The following is a 20,285-nucleotide window of genomic DNA, read 5'->3' on the forward strand; positions in this document are numbered from 1 at the left end:
CATGATTCCCTGCATTTTCTGCTAAGCACCAAAGACATTCTTGGGAAAAGCCAAACCTAGCTTGCAGCCTAGCAGGATTAGCAAAGTAAGGTCTGGAAAGAGGTAACCAAATCTGTGCCAAATATAAACTCAAAGAGGGCAAAGGAGCAAGCTGAATGTGCAGATCCACCAGGCTACAGGCTGGGAGCCAGCTACGTGACCTGCACTGGCCCTGAGTCTCCTAAGCCCAACAGGTTTCTTCTTGGCCATCCCAACGAACATCAAGCTGTGTAACATACAAATATACTGGTCATGAGGAGAGGCCCAGAGGCCACGAGCAACCAGCCTCTCTGGTCCCTACTGGGTTTGGCTTTATCATGACAGATGCCACAGCATCACAGAAAATTGATGGCCAAAGATTATGACTGAAACTAAAAGGGAATAAGGAGATTATGGGATCTCTATGGCTCTAATGCCATCTTTTGCAGGGTACCCCATGTATACTCTGGGGCAGGGGTGAGCCTGTGGACCTGATCTAAGCACACAGCAGCAAAGTCAGTTGTCTCTGAGGTCAGAGATCATCATCCCCATCTTGGACCAAACGTCTGCTCCCCCTGCATGCAGGACACCTGGGTCACATCTAGGGAAAGAAATCCACCACAGAATTGCTGTTGAAGACTAAGGACTCTGCCCACAGTCTTTAAGCTCTGGAAGTTGCCAGAAGATCCCAAATTCAGCATCAGCTGATAGACTCCTCTCAAGAATTCTTTGGTGATATGCCCTCCATGTAAAAATCAGCCATGGCTGGAGGGGGAGGAGTTCAGCAAGCTGCAGTTTGATGGCCAGAATGAATGCTGAGCTGGTTGCCTCAGTCCTGCACTAAGCATCTTCAGGCTGAAGCCTAGAAGTTAGCACCACTCAGGGGTTTTGACTATCTGGTGAAGGTCAAGGTCACTGGAGTAAAAGCCAAGAGTGGAATAGAAGTTTTCTCCTGGGAGCACTACCATAGATGGGCTATTACCAATACCATGAAGCTGAAAGGTAGAGGAATGTTCAAATTGTGATCTGTTGCTATGATTATTAGCTTTAACTGTCAACTTGATACAACCTAAAATAATCTGGGAGGAAGTCTCAATAAGGGATTGTCTTTATTTTGGCCTGTGGCCATGTCTGTAGGGGATTGTTTATTATTTTTTTAATTTTATTTATTATTTTTATTTTATGCGTATGAGTGTATTGCCTGCATGTAGGTAAGTGCACCTGTGTTGCGCAATGCCTGCAGAAGACAGAAGAGGCCATTGGATCATCTGGAACTGGAGTTACGGACAGTTGTAAGCTGCCAAGTGGGTGCTGGGATTTGAACCCAGGTCTTCTGCAAGAACAACCAGTGTTCTTAACCACTGAGTCATCACTCCAGCCCTATTTTTTATTTTATGTGTATGAATATTATGCCTGCATATATGTAAGTGCATCTGTGTCATGCAGTGCCTGTGGAGGACAGAAGAGGACATCAGATCCCCTGGAACTGAAGTTATGGATGGTTGTTAGCTGCCATGTGGGTGCTGGGATTTGAACCCAGGTCTTCTGCAAGAGTAGCCAATGCTCTTAATTTCTAAGCCATCTCTCCAGCCCTTTAGGGAATTGCATTAATTAATTGATATGGGAAGACTCATCTCACGGTGGGTGGCACCATTCCCTAGGCAGAGCGTCCTGAATTGTGTAAGAGTAGGGAAATGGAGCTGGGCACAAGCAAGTGAGCATTTGTGGATTCGTTTCCCTCTGCTCTTGACTATGGATGTGATGTGACTACTACTTGAAGTTCCTGTTGATTTCCCCACAATGATGGACTGAAACCTGACTTGTGACCTGAAGAAATACTCTCCTCACTCCCCAAGTTGCTTCTTGCCAGGGTATTTTATCACACCAACAGAAATGAAACTAGAGCAGTTGCCAAAAAGCATAATTTCTGAGTGCTAGATCAAGACTCAAGGATGAGGACTGAGCACAGTTCTCCATGGTGGTTACTAGACTCCAGAGAGTTCAAAGATCAGATGATCCTCACACCTGAGAAACAGGGACCTGGGACTGCTGACTTTCTAAAGCAGTCTTTAGATCCAGTCCCATGCAAAATGGGATATGGGATGTTCCAATTCCAGAAAAGCCATCTTCTCAGGGATGTCCATAAAGGGCAATAGATAAAGTAGATATTTTCCGATGAAAAGGATCTAGAGCAGTCAATCATTCCACTATCCAGCTCTGTGCTGTAGATTAGTGTTCATTGTTTTCCCTTCTCTCTAATTCCAAATAGAAGAGCTTTTAAAAGTTGTAATCCAGTATTCCTCCACTATTTTATATTGGTGATATGGGGTGGAAAAATTGACCTTCTAGCCATATATTGCAAAATCTTAAGAACACATCCAGACCTGATCAAGAATTGCACATCACTAGGGACTGGACTGAATAAGGCAACTGGGTCTGACATTACTTCATCTTTCATTGGAAAGTGGATGTGCATGTTTTGGTTGGATCTGAGATCAGTGCATTGCAAGGCAGGGATGTTCTTTGAATTGTATGCTTGTCAATGAAAGTATATGTGGATACAATAAAGGGCAAAAATGCACTGGGTAGATATTGCTTATCTGCCCACTATCTTCTTCTTTGAGGGCCTATTTCTCCTGTTCCTCACATACTTAGGGAGGTGGCCCAATCTTCATTCTACATGTGTGCATATGTCCAAAGCTGGGCAAAGTCTTCCCTAGGATTTTAGAGCTAGATGTAGTAAGGTCAACATATAAAAGGAAGCAGAATTAAGAGATGGAGACATCATTATTTGAACCTCCAGACCTGGTTCTGTCTAGAGGCAGGTATATCTGTTATGCAAGCCAATTAATTTCCTAATGGCTTATAGATGTTTGTGTTTGGTTCCAGACTAATACGTGTGCATACACACACACACACACACACACACACACACACACACAAAGACACCACACCATATTGTCAAACTCAAACATTCTGTAGGTATTCTGTCATCTTACCAGGTGGTCAGCAAACTATGTCTAAAGGACCAGATAAATGTTTTAAAATTTATGAACCACATATGACCTCTATTTTATCATTTTGTTTTGACAAGCCTTTAAAATGTATAAAAACTCGGGCTGGAAAGATTGCTCAGAGGTTAAGAGCATGTATTACTTCTTGCAGAGGATTCAAATCCAGCTCTCAGCACCCATGTCCAGCTCCAGGGGATCAAATACTCTCTTCTGACCTCCATGGGCACCTGTATTCATGTGCACATATCCACAGACAGACAGACAGACACACACACAGACACACACACACACACACGAGGGGGGAATTTAAAAATAAATCTATGAAAATTCATCTGTAGCTATACAAAAATAGGTCACAGGCAAGGTTTGGCCCACAGACCATAGTCTGTCAACCCTTGCTCTAGATAATATCAACTCCTGCAACTTGGGAGTCTATAGAGTCTGTCAATTCCTCATCCATATCCTAAAATATGAAGCAAAGTAAGTTCCACCTTGTTTCACATGTTCTGATATGATTCAGTACTGAATTAAGTTAATTCATGATAGAATTAGGAATGCTAAAAGGTTTTTATCTGCAACATGACAGGCCCCTGAAATAAATGATAATCATTATTTCTTGGTAATAGATAACTTTCCAATATGATGCACCTACTCAAAGACTTTGTCCAAATGTCTCACTTCATCATTAATGACTCTTCTCTTTAACCTCCTTCAGGAAGCCTTTCTTGGATCTCCAACAATAAAGTCTGAATTAGTACTTTTCTTGTTAATACGGACCCTCTATGTCCCTCCATTGTACCTGCATTAATGGTCTTGGTGGTCGTCCAAGCTCCATCACATGCTTTGCATCTGGCATTGAGAGAACAGTATGCTTCTAGATTAATATCTTGGGGTTGTTTTAGTATTGTGTGTGTGTGTGTGTGTGTGTCCATTGGGGTTGTTTTAGTATTGTGTGTGTGTGTGTGTGTGTGTGTGTGTGTGTCCATTGCCTCTAGAGGCACAATTTCATCTGTCATTCCTCAGGTGCTTCCCACCTTTGGTTTTTTGAGACAAGGTCTCTCATTGGCGTGGAACTCACTAAGTGGGCTAGGATGGCTGGGTTTTACAAGGTCAATACTTTACTGACTGATTTATCTCCCAAGCCCATATTTGTTTGAATATGCAGATGCTCCTGAACCCAAGGTGCTCCATCTATGGACCAGCACCATGCTGGTATACATATGCCTCAGCACTGGTTCCTTTCCCAGCCAGAAACGATTTGTGGGTATATACCACACCTTACCTTGTAATGTTATTTAAAAATCTATTTTTCATCCCCATTCCCTCCAAAAACCAGTCAGAGACAGAGGAACAAGTGGGAACAAGTTTTCTTAGAAACTGTTGTGAAGGAAGAACCCTCCACCCCCGCATCTTTTACTATCTGAGTGATACTATGTAAGAGGCCTCCAGTGTCAGTAGTATCTGGGGACCAGAGTGCTCCCCAACCAACATTATTGGGCCTCAAGATTAGGTTGACTCATGACTTAGGGGTTGAGGATAAATTATCCCCCTTGGAAAAACATGTGCAAGGGCCTTGCAGGCCCAGGAAAGACTGACCAAGGCAAGGTGAGTTATGGTGTTCTTAGCTGAATCTTTTGCCCATCTCACAGAAGCAGGCAGGAAGCACCACCATTGATCAGCTTTATATGGCACCCACTGTATACAAGGACAGACAAGGACAGACAGACAGAGCACACACCACTTCTAAGCTGAACACTGCTCACCATCTAGAAGCACCTTGGATAAGCACATATGAGACACTCTTGCATAGGAAAGATGTACTTTTTAAAGGAATGAAGAAGTATTTTGGCAAAACATCTACTTCTCTCCCAGGTCCTGGGTAAAGAGGGACCTCTAATTCTGAAGCTTCTACATAGTGAAAATTATTCCCTTCTCAATGGCAAGTATATACAGCAGCAAACCTTCCAAGTCTGTTGTCACAGCCCTCTACATATATCTTGAATATACTTTACAGATGGGCAAACTTAGACTAAGAGACAGAAGGTAGCCTGGAGCAAGGGGACACTGGGGCAGGTACAAGGGGAGGGGAAACAGGAGGTGTCTTGGCTCAGCCATAGGCAAGGCCTCTGTCTATCTGGACTGGGAAGGAAAAGGCTCCCTCTTTCTTCCTGCCTTGGGGAGGGCAATGGCTCCACAGGAAAGGCTGTCAAGAAGGAAAGGCAGGTTTCCACTCCTGCAGGCCAAGGGCCTCTGTGGATAGTAATGGTCAGAGCAGGCCTGAGTTCCTCCTGAGATCTCTTCAGGAATGTTCTCTGGGTTTGGGAATTGTGGGTTCACTTCCATAACCCTCTTGTTGCCTGAATATGAGCCTAGACCTCACAGCCTTTTCATTTAAAAAAGGGCAGGGTGGAGGAGTGGCTTAAGAAGGAATGAGACACAGGACAATCTTTCCACAGCCTCCTCTGCCTAGGCTGGGGCTATTAAGGGTCTCCCTTCACCCTGTCTCCTAGGGATATTTAAAGGCAGCTTTTATGAGACTCTCTACTGATTTTTTTGTCTCTCTTGTGGTTTTTTTCTTTGTTTTAATTTATATAGATATATATATTCTTAAAAAAACAATAGTCCTTTGGTCCCTAAATGCTAAGGAATGATATGATTTTGAACAAAGTAAGTCTGGGCTTCCCTCGCTGAGAAGCCCTTGGCACCCCCGAGACCCTCTGCTGGTTCCTTTAGACAGTTGATGGTCAGCCAGCCTGAGTGCTCCGTGGAACAACCCACTTAATGAGTGGCCTGAGCCCCAGGCGCCAGCCTCGGGTCCGATCCACCTTCATCTGCAGCTGCTCCTTTGGGAAGGGCCACTCCAGCATTTCTGTGCTTTTCTTTTTCCTTTCTTCTCATTCTTCAGTTTCTGCTGTAGATATTAGTTGGTAAAGAGACAGGAGAGGGAGGAAGCAAAGTTACCCAAGAGGGTAAGACAAGAGCTTCTTGCTCCCCCTGTGACATTTCATTAAGAGTCTGAACCTCTTTTTATTGGCAGCATTCTGGCCACTGAAACCAGCCTCTGATTGGGTCTTGGCCAGATCATCCCAGTCAATGCTCTGTAGAGATTGCTTTGCTCAAGTGAGGTGAGGCCAGGTGGACCTCCAGGGACAGAACATCTCTCCAAGTTGTAGGCAGACTCCTGTGAACCCATGGCCCTTCCAGAAACCTAGAACTTATCAGTTCTCTGCCCATTGACCACTAGGCCTGGCAGACCCTACTTCTTAAGGATCTCTGCTTTTCTCCCTTCATCTCTACATTATCTACCCTTATATCTTCGTTGTTGTTGTTTGTTTCGTTTTGTTTTGCTTGAGACAGGGTCCCCCTGTAGACCTAGCTAGCCTGGAACATGCTATGTAGACCAGGCTGGTCTCAATCTCACAGAGATCTGCCTGCTTCTGCTCCCCAAATGCTAGGATTAAAGGCATGTACCATACCACCACACCTGGAATCTGACCTTTTATTTTTTCTTTATCTTCTTTATTCAAATTCATCAATACTTCTACCTCCTTCAGTGGCAGGTCAGAACTCATGGCTCAGGAGATCTTTATGAGCTGCACCAAATCCCACTTCCCTGACCCACTCCTTATATGAGTGCTGTACCCATGTGGCCTCCTGCAGCTTTTTCTGGAATAGAACTGCTTGAATTTTGATAGAAATTGTCTCTCCATGTAGTAAGGCTGTCTAATTCATCTCAGGCCCTTGATTGAACAAAAAAAAGCTCAGTCTCTATCCCCCTTGATCCTGGCTCGTCTCTTTATCCCAGACTTTCTTGGAGAGGTAGGTGTCCCCAAGTGTCTTCAAGAAAACATCAAAGCTGTGAGTTTTGTCATCCATTTGCCTAGCACCCATCAAGGACTCACCTTTCTGTGGCTGGTCAGTGAGAGCAGATCAGTAAGGCCGGTTGGCATCCTTAGGTCTCTTTAGCTGGACCTTGAGCCTCTTCATGCCAATTTGAAAGCCATTCATGGCCTGGATAGCAGTCTGGGCACTGGTTGGATTGTCAAAACTAACAAACCCTGGAGGATGTGGGCAGATAGGTTAGCCTGGAATCCTGCTTAGCAGAGCCTCCTTTCTCTTTGACTAGCCCCCCGTCCCAATCTCCAAGCCCCTTAAGCCAATTCTATCAAATCATACCTTTTTGTTGCTTAAATGTGTGAGCATGTGTGCTCACACACATACAATAGATACACACTTATAAAGGCAAATAATTCCTAAAGGTGTGATTCTCAGAAAGATGGGAAGCAACTCTGCCAGGGGGAAGGGGCAGTGTGTTGGTCTGAGTATTTCCCTGGCTTGGGTTGGCTCCTCCCATTCTGGCCTCAGAACTGCAGTTGAGGTTGGAGGGCATCTCTGATCCCAAACCTAGACTCCTCCTGCTCTGGCCAAACTCCAAAGCTGCAACCTTCCTGATCCTAGTACATGAGTTCAGCTGAACTGAAATAAGGCTTGTTCTGGTTCCAGGCCTAGCCCTATTACAGGTCTGTGTCCATACTTTGTTTCATAACATTCAGTCCTGGAAATCACTGTCTTATGTATAGTCTGTATGGAATCCTGAGGCTCAGGGATGGGGATCAGCTCACCAAAACACTTGCTCTGGTTGGTGGCTCGATCCACAAAAACTTTGGCAGAGACAACAGCTCCGAAGGGCAGGAATGTCTGTATGAGTTCTGCATCACCAAACTCCTGAGGCAGGTGATAGATGAAGAGGTTACAGCCTTCGGGGCCTGCAGGAACAACAGCAGGCTTGTTTAGGGAAAGGACACTGAGTGAAACCCCACCCCCAACCCAGATATCCAGGCCCAAGTCCCTCACCTTCTCTTTGTTGCTGGGGCAAGGCTGAAGGCTGCTGGGGAAAAGCTGTGCTCACTGGGCCATAGGCCGACTGATAGGCTGCTGGAGACAAAGGTGGGAGTGGGCAGTGATCCCGAGGAATCATTCCCCAAGCAGGGCCCCATCAGCCTGGCCAGCTCTGACCAATCCAACCCAGCTCACCATAACCCTCTTCCCAAGAGAGGTCACTGGGGGCTGGGGCTGGGGAGGATAGAATTAACTCCTGGAAACAGAGCCTAACCCTCCCACAAATCTCCCTATTCTGTCCTGAGTTCCTTAACACCTCCCCCACACCCACACCCCCAGACCAGCGCCAAGTGAAACCTGTGTAATGGTGCATCCCGGCGTAGGCCTGCTGCAGGGAGTCAGCCATGCCAGGGTTCTGGGCTGGAGAGAGAGGGGGACCAAAGCCCAAGGTGAAGGCTGGTGCGCAAGAGGTAGGGGAGAGACCCGGGCAGTGTGGTAGGTGGAGGGCAGCTATGATTGAAGGCAAGGGAAGATGGGGGAATCCCTTCCCCCAAGCAGAACCTTGCCTCCCAAGCCTTGCTGCCCACTTCACTTCTGGCAAGTTTGAGTCAGCCGGGTGGGGTGGCCCACCTGGGTAGGGAGAAAGCCCGTTGTTGTAGAGCGAGTCGGAGCCTGGCTGCCCGTTGGTCTGGGCAGTCAAAGAACCGAATCCATTGACCCCCATGGGCGCTGGAAGGCCGGGCAGTGCTCCAGGGCCACCACCACCGGGTGAGGAGTTGGCTGTCAAAGAGATAGGAGGTCAGGCCAAGGCCCTTCACAGGCTAAACTGTGGCTCCAATCCCGCTGGTTCCTTACCTGCGGCAGGCAACAGTGGTGCAGCCACTAGGCTGAAGGCGGCCACGTGCTGCATCTGTGCGGCCACCGCGGCCACCTGGCCAAGCCCAGGACCCTGCGCCGCCGCTAGCAGCGCTGCCTGGTGCTGCAGGATCTTTGGGAAGGAAGAAGGGCGGCTGTACAGGCCTCAGCAACTGGTAGCTGCCCTGGTCCCTACCACCTGCCAACCCTGGCCAGGCACCTACCGCCGTGGTGTAGGCGCCACAGGCCCCGAGTGGCAGCGGTGCAGGGTGGAAGGTCCCCAGTTGGCCAGCCATCTGCTGCATCCGCCGCAGCGCACGCTCCCGGTCTGTGTCCGCCAGCTTCACCACCAGACTGGAAGAGGCGCCCTGGGCAGGAAGAGGGCATGGTGACTGGTCCTGACTTAGGCCGATCTCTAGGCCACTGCCTTCCCTAACAAGCCCTTGCCCCAGGGCGCTGAGGGCCTATGGGGGAAGAGGGAGCAGTCCCGGCTCTCTGGCTTCACCCTCAGCCCTGACGCCAGCCCTCACCGTCATAGTCCTGCTGCCGTGCAGGCCCTGGATGGCGGCTTGAGCTTCGCCTTGACTCCCGAACTTCACAAAGGCACAGCCTGGTGCAGGAGAGAGGGTGGGGTGGCTCAGGCCACGGGAGTCAAAGTGTAAGAAAAGGTCACCAGGAAATCCCAGGGGCAGTTCAGGTCACCTTTACTGGTACCATCAGGACTCCGTAGGACAGTGCACTCCTCGATATGGCCGAAGGGCTGGAACAGGCGTCTGACGTCCTCCTCACCCTGCTGCTTGCCCAACATCCCCACAAACAGCTTCCGGTCCTCTGGGGACAAAGCCAGGAAATAACCTGGGGACCCCAAGTGTTCCTAGGCTCCCCAGAATTGCCTGAGGAGCTTGGGAAGGTGGCTCACCAGTCTAGCTCTGGGAAGAGGTGTAGGGAGTGAGAAGGCCCTGGGGCTCCAAAGTTGGGTCTCTTTGAGGGGCAGGAAGACCTACAGGCAGATTTAGAGGAAAGAAACTCAGCTCAGATGTCCATCAGGCAAACCTGGGTCCTGGAGATACCCAAGAGACTCATTGCTGCTCTTGTGGGGAGTGGTACAATCTTGATACTTTTGGGGGCAGAGCCCTACACATATTTTAACCTTTCTGTTATTAGTTTGGAAAATGCTACTGGAGACCCTTTCAGAGTTCTGGAGGGAGGGGTGCTTGACTGGAACCTTGTTTGTCACCCTGATGGCACTGGCCAGAACCAATGCCCTTTCCTGCTCAAATCAAGGAGAGCTCTGTTAAAAGACACATGGAAGCCAGGCAAGGTGGCGCATGCCTTTAATTCCAGCCCTGGGGAGGCAGAGGCAGGTGGATCTCTGTGAGTTCCAGGCCAGACTGGTCTCCATTAGTGAATCCAGGCCAGGTGCGGCTACAAGAGACCTTGTCTCAAAAATGCCGAAAAAACGAAAAATTCAGATAAAAAAAAAAATTGTAAGTTCCTCCATTTCCCCCCTCCCTACCCAAGATATAAAATGAAAAATTCAGATTAAAAAAAAATACACATGGAAAACAGCTGTCCTAGCCTACTGCCTTATCCTTAGATACTGAGCACTGAAATAGTGAATCCATACCCTCGGCACCAAATCTAACCCAGTGTTCCTCCTGAAGGCCTACAGAGAAAATTGGGGTTCTGAGCCTCCAACATAAGCATTTTCCCCATTGCACCTGTTGAGCCCCTGACCTCTTTCACTAATCCCCAGATCCACCACCCATCTCCTTGCTGAACTTCCAGGGCCTTTTCTGGCCCAATGACCTCCTTTTTGATCTCCCAAGTTCTCCTACCCAGCCCTCTCCCCAGTTGTTCATGCTCTGGAAGAATAAACTCTTATCTGTATAACTGGATGATCACCTGAAAACAAGTAGGCTCCCTCCAAGTGTCCACACTTCCTATGGGAGTGACAGAGATAGAGGACAGGACAGTAAGCTGAGCCTGTGTCCCATGAGGAAAGTTGGAGGGAATGGATTGGAACCAGGGATTAGCTGTATATTGGACCTTTGCTACACTATCTAGGAACTTGTGATCGATGGGTATGGTCCACTGGGTGTACTGCTAAAGTCTGAATCCTTTCTGTATCAAGGTAAGCCTCTGAATATGGGATGGGGCTTGCCAATGTGTAGGGCAAGACACACTGAGAGAGAAGTGTTGGGTGGGAATCTGACTTCAGGCTTCATCTTCAAGATCCTAGAGCTCAGAAAAATCAAACTCCAAAACTGCTTTACTACTTGACAAGCCTATAGTAAGAGCATAATCTTACTCTTGGTGGGTATTTTATGCTCCCACAGGTTGTTAGCCAGAGAAGAGAACCCTGGTAATAGATTATTGGTTTCCCAACCTTTTAAAAAATAGTGCAATATATTGTTTCTACAAAAACAGAATAGGATGAGGGCTGGCCAGATGGTTTGGTGGGTAAAAGCAGTTGCTGCTAAGCCTAATGAGTGTACACGTACACACACACACACACACACACACACAAATAAATAATAAGTAAATAAATAAATAAATAAATGTAACAAAAATAGTAGGATGAAATTCAGGATGTAAGAGAAAAACAGAAAATTTCCTACTGACGCCAGAAAAGGGCTTGGAATTTCTCCTGTTTGATTCTCCTCTAGTACCCCCTGGAGTGGACTCCAAGGAAAACCCTTTGAAACCACTGACTTAACAGACAAAGAGCAGAGTTCCAGATCACCTGAGATGACAGGTGAGAAATGTCTGGAAATGAGCATTCCATAGGTGGTAAGTAGGCCACTGAGAGATGGAACTACCAAATATGGGGCTCAACCTTCCAGGAGTGGAAAGGGTTGAAGCATCTGCATGGAGTTGACCTTACATAAATCTTGTGACATTCATGACTTTGCCTTAACACTGAAGAACAGGCCTCAGTTGGACAGGGAATCAAACTTCAGAAATCTGTGCCACTATTCTGAGCCTTGATATTGAAATATGCCCATGTCTACAAAAGGCCTAGAAGTGGCTATAGATGATCCCAGTGTCTCCACAGTCCCTAGGAAATTTCACAGTGCTCTTCTAAAACAACTGTATCACTGATAGGGTGTGTAAGAAGTCATGCTCTGTGGACCAGCATCCATGTAACCCCTATGTCAGAAGAGAGATCACAAGCTGAGATGAAGAACTTAATGTAGGAAGAAGGTTTGTGTGGACAGTGGTTACCTGATCCTTCATCTGTACTTCCTCTCCTTACTCTTTTCTGCCAGTGGTGGAGCATGGGATGAAGGTAGCTCATCAGTCTAACCCATCACAGTTCATTAAATTCTCTGAACCTCCTTTTCCAGTAAGAGCCTCCTGAATTGGTAATTTTCATTCACACTAGGGCATTGAGCCCATGGTCAGGACTACAGGGATATATAAATTTGACCCTGAAATGGGCACTCACTATGGGCTCAAGCTTTCTCCATATTACCTGTTTCCTAGTTATCACTTGAATCCTGGGACCTTCTTTGCTACTTTACATGGACTGTAATCATGTTTCACAGGAGGAAGAGCTAGGTCACAGTAACCTCAGACAACTTTCTTAAGAAATCTGATTTTTTTTTTTTTTTAAAAAGCGGCCCCTTCAGCACAGTCTCCAAACCCACACCCCTGAATATTTTAGGGAATGATTGAATCCCCCTCAGATGCAGATGGTGGTAGCATCATAACTCATATACATCTGTTGCCTCTTAGTCAAATGCAACCAGTTTGTTAAGAGGATGCTACAAGAGGCGAGGCATAAATGTCTGAGTAAGGGCTAGGGATGTAGCTCAATGGTAGAGCACTTGTATAGCATGATAAGGCCCTGGAGTTCTGACCCCAGTACTGCAACAAATCTGAATAAGAGTATCTCATAGGTGGTAGATAGGTCTCTAGAGATAGAATATCAACTGTGAAGTTCTATCTTCCAGGGGTGGAAAAAACCGGAAGGCAGTACCAGTGGGGAGTTGAGACACAGGTGGAAAGCCACACAGTTTGATGGTATAACTGAATGGTATTTCCTGTTGGCACCCAATGGATACTCCTAGTTTTTCTATCCCAAGCAAGTGGTGTAGGCTCTGATATGCCCATCTCCATGAGGCTGCTTAGTGCAGCTGGTCATATAAATTAGGAATTCTAGCACAGCAAATAATAGGTTTGAGAGCCAAGAGGTGAAAATAGAGTCAGTCTTTTTCAAAGAAAGAAGACCAAGATATTGTTCATGAAAGTAGGCCTTGCCTGAAGTACATAGATTTCTGGTATCTGGGCCCCTCATACCCACTCACCTCCATCTTGGTGGAATGCCATGATTGTAGGAAAAGGTTGCAACTTGTGCTGGTTAGTTGTCAACTTGACACAAACCTAGACATACCTGGGAAGAGGGAATTTCCTCCATCAGATTGACCTGTAGGGCATTTTTGTGATTGCTAATTGATGTGGGGGAGCCCAGCTGTGCCACTGTGGACAGTGCCATCCCTGGGCAGGTAGGCCTGGGCTGTATAAGAAAGCCAAGCAAGAGAGGGGAAGCAAGTCAGCAAGCAGCATTCCTCCTTGATCTCTGCTTCAGTTCCTGCCTCCAGATTTGACTTGAGTTCCTGTCCTGGATTCCCTTGATGATGGACGGAAACCTGTAAGCCAAATAAACCCGTTCCTCCCCAACTTTCTGATGGTCATGGTGTTTCTCACAGCAACTGAAAAACAAACTAAGACACAACCTGTGGGCACCAACCACCAAACCAGTCCTGAAACTATTTAGTCTACCTTTCAGTCCGAACACTATCCAGAAAATCCTGCTGGGGGCAGTGGCTGGAGCAAAGCCTCTCTCCCCTGGTGTTATGTTGGCAGCATAAGACAAGGAAGACTGAGAAAATAAGTAAAGGAAATATCTAGGATAACCACAGTCTCCTGGCCAGATAGGCCTCAAGAAGAACTTTAAGGGGCTGGGGATGTAGCTTGGTTGGCAGAGTGCTTGCTTAGCAAGCACAGTGCTCTGGGTTTGAGTTCAGCACCAAGTATGTCAGGTATTTTGGCACACACCTGTAACTTTAGCAATTCAGGAGATGGAAGCAGGAGGGTTAGGAGTTCAAGGTCATGCTCAGCTATGTAAAGGCTTTGAGGCCAGCCTAGGCTACATGAAATTCTGTCACAAAAAAGATCTTTAATTGAAAAAAAAAAAAGGCCTGTTGGAGGTTGGCTCAGTGATTAAGAACACTGGCTGCTCTTGCAGGGGACCCAGGTTTGATTCCCAGCATCCACATGATGGCTAACAACCATTCCTAACTCCAATTCCAGGAGACTCCAAAGCTCTCTTCTCATCTCTGAAGGCATTGCATGACACACATGCAGGCAATTCACTCATATACATAAGATAAAATAAAAATAATAAATAAAATACTTTAAAAAATAAAAATTTTTTAAAATCTTGTTATAATAAATGAATTCAGCAAAGGTGCAAAATACCAACAAACACTCAAAAAATCCAGTCATACTTATATACAGTAACAACGAACAAGCTGAAATAAAAATGAAGCAAACAATTCCGTTTATAATACCATTAAGAACAATAAAACACTTAGAAATAAACAGCCATGGAAACAAAAAACATATACATTGAAAACTACAAATTGGGCCTGGTGAGATGGCTCATTGGGTAAAGGCACTTGCCACAAAGCCTGACAATTTGAATTCAATCCTTTAGAACCACATGATGGAAGGAGAGAACCAATTTCAGCAAGTTTTATCTTCTGACCTCCATAACGACACTATGGCATGCTTGCAACACACCACACACACACCACCACCACCACCACCACCACCTACAAAATAATTCATAAACAATTTAAAAAAAAAAAGACAGAAAACTGCCAGGCGTGGTGGTGCATGCCTTTAATCCCAGCACTCGGGAGGCAGAGGCAGGCAGATCTCTGTGAGTTCAAGGCCAGCCTGGTCTACATAGTGAGTTCCAGGACAGCTGGGGCTACAGGGAGACCCTGTCTCAAAAAGACCAAAAAAAAAAAAAAAAACCAACCCAGAAAACTACAATATGTTACTGAAAGAAACAAAAAGAAATGGAAAAACATCCCATGTTCACAAATTGAAAGTTTTAATATTGATAAATGTCAATACTAACCAAATTGATGCTACAGATTTAATATGGTTCCTGTAAGAAATTTCAGTGGCATGTTTTTTGCAGACATAGAAAAATACATCCAAAAATTCATCCTAAGGAAGCCTAAATAGCCAAAAAAAAAAAAAAAAGAATGACCCCTTGCTTTCAAATACTTTCTACAGCAATCAAAAGTGTGATATTGACATAAAGACAGATGCATAGATCAATGTCATAGAGGAATCCCCAGACCTTCATATATGTGGTCAAATGATTTCTGACCATGGTATTAAGGCCACTCAAAGGAGGGAAAGATAGACAGAATGAAATTGTATCCTTACTTTATGCCACATACAAAAAATTAGGTGTTGGGCCAGCAAATTGGCTTCGTAGATAAAGGCACTTGCCACCAAGCCTGACAACCTGAGTTTGATCCCAGGGACCTACATGATGCAAGAAGAAAGTCAACTCATGCATGTTATTCTCTGACTTCCACATGTGAACTGTAGCATGACTGTGCCCACACAGATACACTAAATAAATAAATAATAAATAAATAAATAAATAAATAAAGTAATCTTTTTTGTCTTTTTGAAACAGGGTTTCCCTGTAGCCCCAGCTATCCTGGAACTCACTATGTAGACCAGGCTGGCCTTGAACTCACAGAGATCCACCTGCCTCTGCCTCTCAAGTGCTGGGACTACAGGCGTGTGCCACCACGCCTGGCTAATAAATGTAATTTTAAAAAATTATGTGAAGATGAATCAGAGTCATAAATGTAAGAGGTAAAACCATGAGATTCTTAGGAAAACATAGGGGGAAATATTTTGTGACACTGGATTTGGGAAATGATGATCTAGACATGGCATAAAAACAGTCAACAAAAATAAAAACAGATAAATTAGACTATATCAGTATTAAAGGCTTTGGACACAAACGAATACAATAAAGAGGGTGAAAAGAGAACATATGAAATGGGGGAAAATAGTTCACATAACTTATCTAATAAAGGGTTACTATCTAAACTATATAAAGAACTTGTGGACCAGCAAGATGATTCAGTGAGCAAAGGTGCTTGCTGCCAAGCCTGATCACCCAAGTTTGAACCCTGGGACCTACAGCCCCAAAAGCAAGGTCTTTTACTGAACATTTTTTTCCAGTTAAAAAAAGTTTAATCTGGGGCTGGAAAGATGGCTCAGTGGTTAAGAGCACTGACAGCTCTTGCAAGAGGACCCGGGTTCAATTCCCAGCACCCACATGGCAGTTAAGAACCGTCCTTAACTCCAGTTCCAGGGGAATTCGACGTCCTCTCTGACCTCCGAGGCATTGCACGACACGGGTGCACTCACATACATGCAGGCAATACACTCATACACATAAAATAATAAATAAATATATTTTAAAAGTTTAATCAACCATTAATAACTACATACAGGATACAAAGTCATGTTTTGATATATATACATTGTGGAATGAGTAATTCAAGCTAATTAACATATCCATCACTTTAACCACTTGACTTTTTATGGTAAAACTGTTACATTATTTTAGAATATTTATTTATTTATTGTCTTTTTGAGACAGGGTCTCCCTGTAGCCCCAGCTGTGCTGGAACTCACTATGTAGACCAGGCTGCCCTTGAACACACAAAAATCTGCCTGCCTCTGCCTCCCAAGTGCTGGGATTAAAGGCATGCGCCACCACACCTGGCTAGAATATTTATTTTATTAAAAAATTAATTCATGTTTATTTACGTGTGTGTGTGTGTGTGTGCTTGTTTGTCTGTATGTGCATCATGGGTATGCAAGTGCCAAAGAGGCAAGAAGAGGGTATCAGATCCCTTGGAACTGGAGTTACAGACAGTTGTCACAGGATGCAGGTGCTTAGGGACTGAATCCAGGTCCTCTGCAAGAGAACTAAATGCTCTTAACTGATGAACCATCTCTCCAGCCCCTATTTATTTTATTTTTAATTATGTTTGTGCATGCATGAGTAAAGGTGACTGCAGAGGCCAGAGGAGGGCATCAAATCCTGTGGAGCTGAAGTGATAGGTGGTTGTAAGCTTCCTGATATGGGTGCTGGGTACCTATCTCAGGTCCTCTGCAAGATCAGTATGAGTTCTTAACTGCTGAGCCATCTCTCCAAATTATTATTTACTGTGGTTGTCATGCTCTGTATCAATCCACTAAAAGCCATTCCTCCTGCTCAACAGAGCCGTGGAGCCTCTGGCTAACATCTCCCATTTCTCCATTCCTTTCTTCCATCAACCTCTGTTAACCATCTACTCTGCTTCTAAATGCTCTTCTTCAGATTTCACATGAGTCAGATCATGCAGCATTTGCTCTCTGAGAAAGCAGGATCCTAACGACATGACTGCACACTCATCATGGTAGTATTATTCACAATGGTCAAACGGTGAAAGCAACCCAGACATCCATCAACAAATCAGTGGACAAACAAATATGTCATGTATGTGTTCAATGGGCTGCTATACGGTCTTAAAAAGGAAGGAAATTCTATCAAATCCTACCAGCACCAATGTTTTAAAAGGGGTAAGGGACTGGAGAAATAGCTCAGCAGTTAGAAGCTCTGGCTGCTCTTGCAGAGGACCCAGGTTTGGTTCCAAGCACCCACATGGCAGGTAACAACCATCTACCTCCAGTTCCAGGGAATTTGATGCCTTCTTCTGGCTTCCATGGGCATTGCACAATATGGGGGCACTAAAATACATGCAGGCAAAACATGTGTACACATAAAATAAAAATAAAGACATTATACTAAGTGAAATAAGGCAGTCGCAAAACAGAAAACTACTGTATAATTTCACTTATTAGTTATCTAGAGTGGTCAGACACATAGAAACAGAAAGCAAAATGGTATTTGCAAGAGTCTGCATAGTGGGGCAATAGGGAGTTGTTTTATGGGTATCAAGTTTCATGGGTGCTTCTGTGTTGTACATGTTTGAATAGAGTACACATGCACATGTAGGTTTATGCATGTGGAAGCCAGAGGTCCATGTTAGGTATCTTCTTCAATTTCTTTCCACCTTATTTTATGAGACAAGTTCTCTCATTGACAGGTTCTCACTAGACAACAAGAGCCAAGAATCTTCATCTCCACCTCCCTAGTGCCGATGTCAATGACAGCACACTGGCTTTTACATGGGTCCTGGGCATAGAACTTAGAGTCTTCACTCTTGGAAGGCAAGCACTTTAACAGCTGAATTATCTCCCTATCCCATTTCGGTTTTGAAGATTAAAAAGTTCTGGGGACTGATTGTATAACCACATGAATATGCTTAATATTAATAATTGTACCTCTAAAATGGTTAAGATGATAAATTTTATGTTCTATATATTTTACCATTAAAAAATAAAGAAGGGCTGGAGAGATGGCTCAGTGGTTAAGAACACTGACTGTTCTTGCAGAAGGCTAGGGTTCTAATCCCAGCACCCATATGGCAGCTAAGAATTGTCCGTGACTCCAGTTCCAGGGGATCTAAAAGCCTCTTCTGTCTCCTGTGGGCACTGCATGACACGGGTGCACTTATCTACATGTAGGCATTACACACCATACACATAAAATTAAAATAATAAATAAAATAAAATAAATAAAGAAGGGCTTCAAGAGGATGGCAACAAGAAACTCAGGGCATGAAACAGTAAAGAGACTCCATCCCACTGTCCCTTCATCAGGATCCAAGGGAGCCAGGAGGTAAGACAGTGCAGGCCCCTTAAGAGAGAAGACATTTCAGAGCTACATTTTTCTTTATAGGTTACACACCTGTGTTTGCAAGTTAGTGCCATGTGAGGCTTGCCAGAGGTCCAACCACAGCCAAGACCTAAGAGTTACAACAATCAGCTTTGTGTGATATGGTCCAAGCCAAGCTGCAGAAAAAGCATCTCTCTTCACCTCTCTTCAGAGGCAGAACACATCCAGGAAGCAAAGAGTTAATTTGAGAAAAGCTTCAAGCACTGTCTATGAAACCTAGCCAGCCAGGCTTCAGGGGAAAATAGTTTTCTGGAATTAAATAAGTCTAAAGACTAAAGATAGAAATGACTGTCAACTGACTATGATATAACAGTTGTAGCTAAAAGTTATAACTGAATTAAGTCAGAGAAATCACCCATTATCACAAAATTCTGAAAATTCAACTTTAGGGCTGAGAAAGTGTCTTAGTGGTAGAGTGCTTGCCTAGCATGTTAGAGGTCCTGGGTTCTATTCCCAGTACTAGAAAAAAAAAAGGAACTAATAAACTAGATAAACCCTGATTGGGTTAAGAGTGGGGAAGAACTGAGGGCTGGGCGTGGTGGCACATCCCTTTGATCCCAGCACTTGCTGAGGCAGGTGGAGCTCTGTGAGATGGAGGCCAGCCTGGTCTACATAGTTAATTCCAGGCCAGCTGGGGCTACAGGAAAACCCTGTCTCAAGAAGATTTTTTAAAATATTTTAAAGAAAAATGTGGGGGCTGGAGAGATGGTTGAATGGTTAGGAACACTTGCTGTTCTTCCAGAGGTACTGGGTTCAATTCCCAGCACCCATATGACAGCAAACAACCATGTAGAACTCCAATTCCAGGTGACTGGACACCCTCTTATTGCTTCTGAGGGTTATGCACAACACAGATGTACTTACACACCTGTAGGTAAAAACACTCAGATGCGTAAAATTAAAATAATAAATAAAATACTAAAAAAGAAAAATATGGGGGGGGGAGAAGACAAAGTAAAATTGAATTCTAGAAAGAACTTGGAAACAATGGTTCAATAGTAGCAAATGTTTACTACCTAAAATCCAGGCTGACAACTAAGCAAATCCCTGCAAATTCAGGCAGAAATTACTGAGACAATTATGGGATGGTGATAGTAATAGGAGGGGTAATGCAATAGCAGATAATTGACTTTTGAATTAAACTACATTTTTAAAATTAAAAAGAGATGCCTTGAATCATACTTTAAAATCCCCCAGAAAACTATTTAAAATTTAAGATTAAGACTTTTTTTTAAAATTAAGACACAGTGTGGTGGCGCACACCTGTTAGCTCTAGTACTCAAGCCTGAAGCAGGAAGATTGCAAGTTCAAATTTTGAATTAATTACCTAATTAGAAAGTAGAAAGAGTGTATTGATGGAGTAGATTGATTACTTAATCTATTTCTGTATCTTAGGCATCTTGGATATGTAAAGGTTTGCTAAGTTAAATAAAATATAGCCAAGCCAGGTGTGGTGACACATGCCTTAAATCCCCCAGCACTCAGGAGGCAGAAGCAGGTGGATCTCTGTGAGTTCAAGACCAGCCTGATCTACCTGTCATGTTCTAGGCTAGCCAGAGCTACTCAGTGAGACCCTGTCTCAAAAAACAAACAAACAAAAAATATAGTCAAGTTGGGAGGCAGATCAGAGTAATAGCTACTATGATTTATTAATT

At 44.6% G+C, this 20,285-nt stretch overlaps 1 protein-coding gene across 5 annotated transcripts in view; it reads right to left on the reverse strand.

Annotated features, from left to right (window-relative positions):
• Positions 1–4,383: 4,383 nt before the first annotated feature.
• The window catches only part of Celf6 (CUGBP Elav-like family member 6), a 36,109-nt gene continuing 20,207 nt past the window's right edge, over positions 4,384–20,285 (reverse strand). For 3 of the 5 annotated variants that reach the window (XM_008836430.2, XM_008836434.1, XM_008836433.2), the window contains 10 exons: positions 9,429–9,557; positions 9,257–9,336; positions 8,951–9,094; positions 8,727–8,859; positions 8,502–8,651; positions 8,229–8,291; positions 7,887–7,967; positions 7,655–7,798; positions 6,935–7,090; positions 4,384–5,943 (listed from right to left, as the gene is read on the reverse strand). In XM_008836430.2, coding sequence (XP_008834652.1) covers positions 6,963–7,090; positions 7,655–7,798; positions 7,887–7,967; positions 8,229–8,291; positions 8,502–8,651; positions 8,727–8,859; positions 8,951–9,094; positions 9,257–9,336; positions 9,429–9,557 — 1,052 coding nt within the window. In that variant the 3' untranslated portion in view covers positions 4,384–5,943; positions 6,935–6,962. The remainder of the gene's footprint in view (positions 5,944–6,934; positions 7,091–7,654; positions 7,799–7,886; positions 7,968–8,228; positions 8,292–8,501; positions 8,652–8,726; positions 8,860–8,950; positions 9,095–9,256; positions 9,337–9,428; positions 9,558–20,285) is intronic. The other 2 variants (XM_008836432.2, XM_008836431.2) reach the window with 2 other exon arrangements.

The sequence above is a fragment of the Nannospalax galili genome, unplaced genomic scaffold, assembly GCF_000622305.1.
Source record: "Nannospalax galili isolate Female #2095 unplaced genomic scaffold, S.galili_v1.0 scaffold54, whole genome shotgun sequence".
In the NCBI taxonomy this organism is placed as follows: domain Eukaryota; kingdom Metazoa; phylum Chordata; class Mammalia; order Rodentia; family Spalacidae; genus Nannospalax; species Nannospalax galili.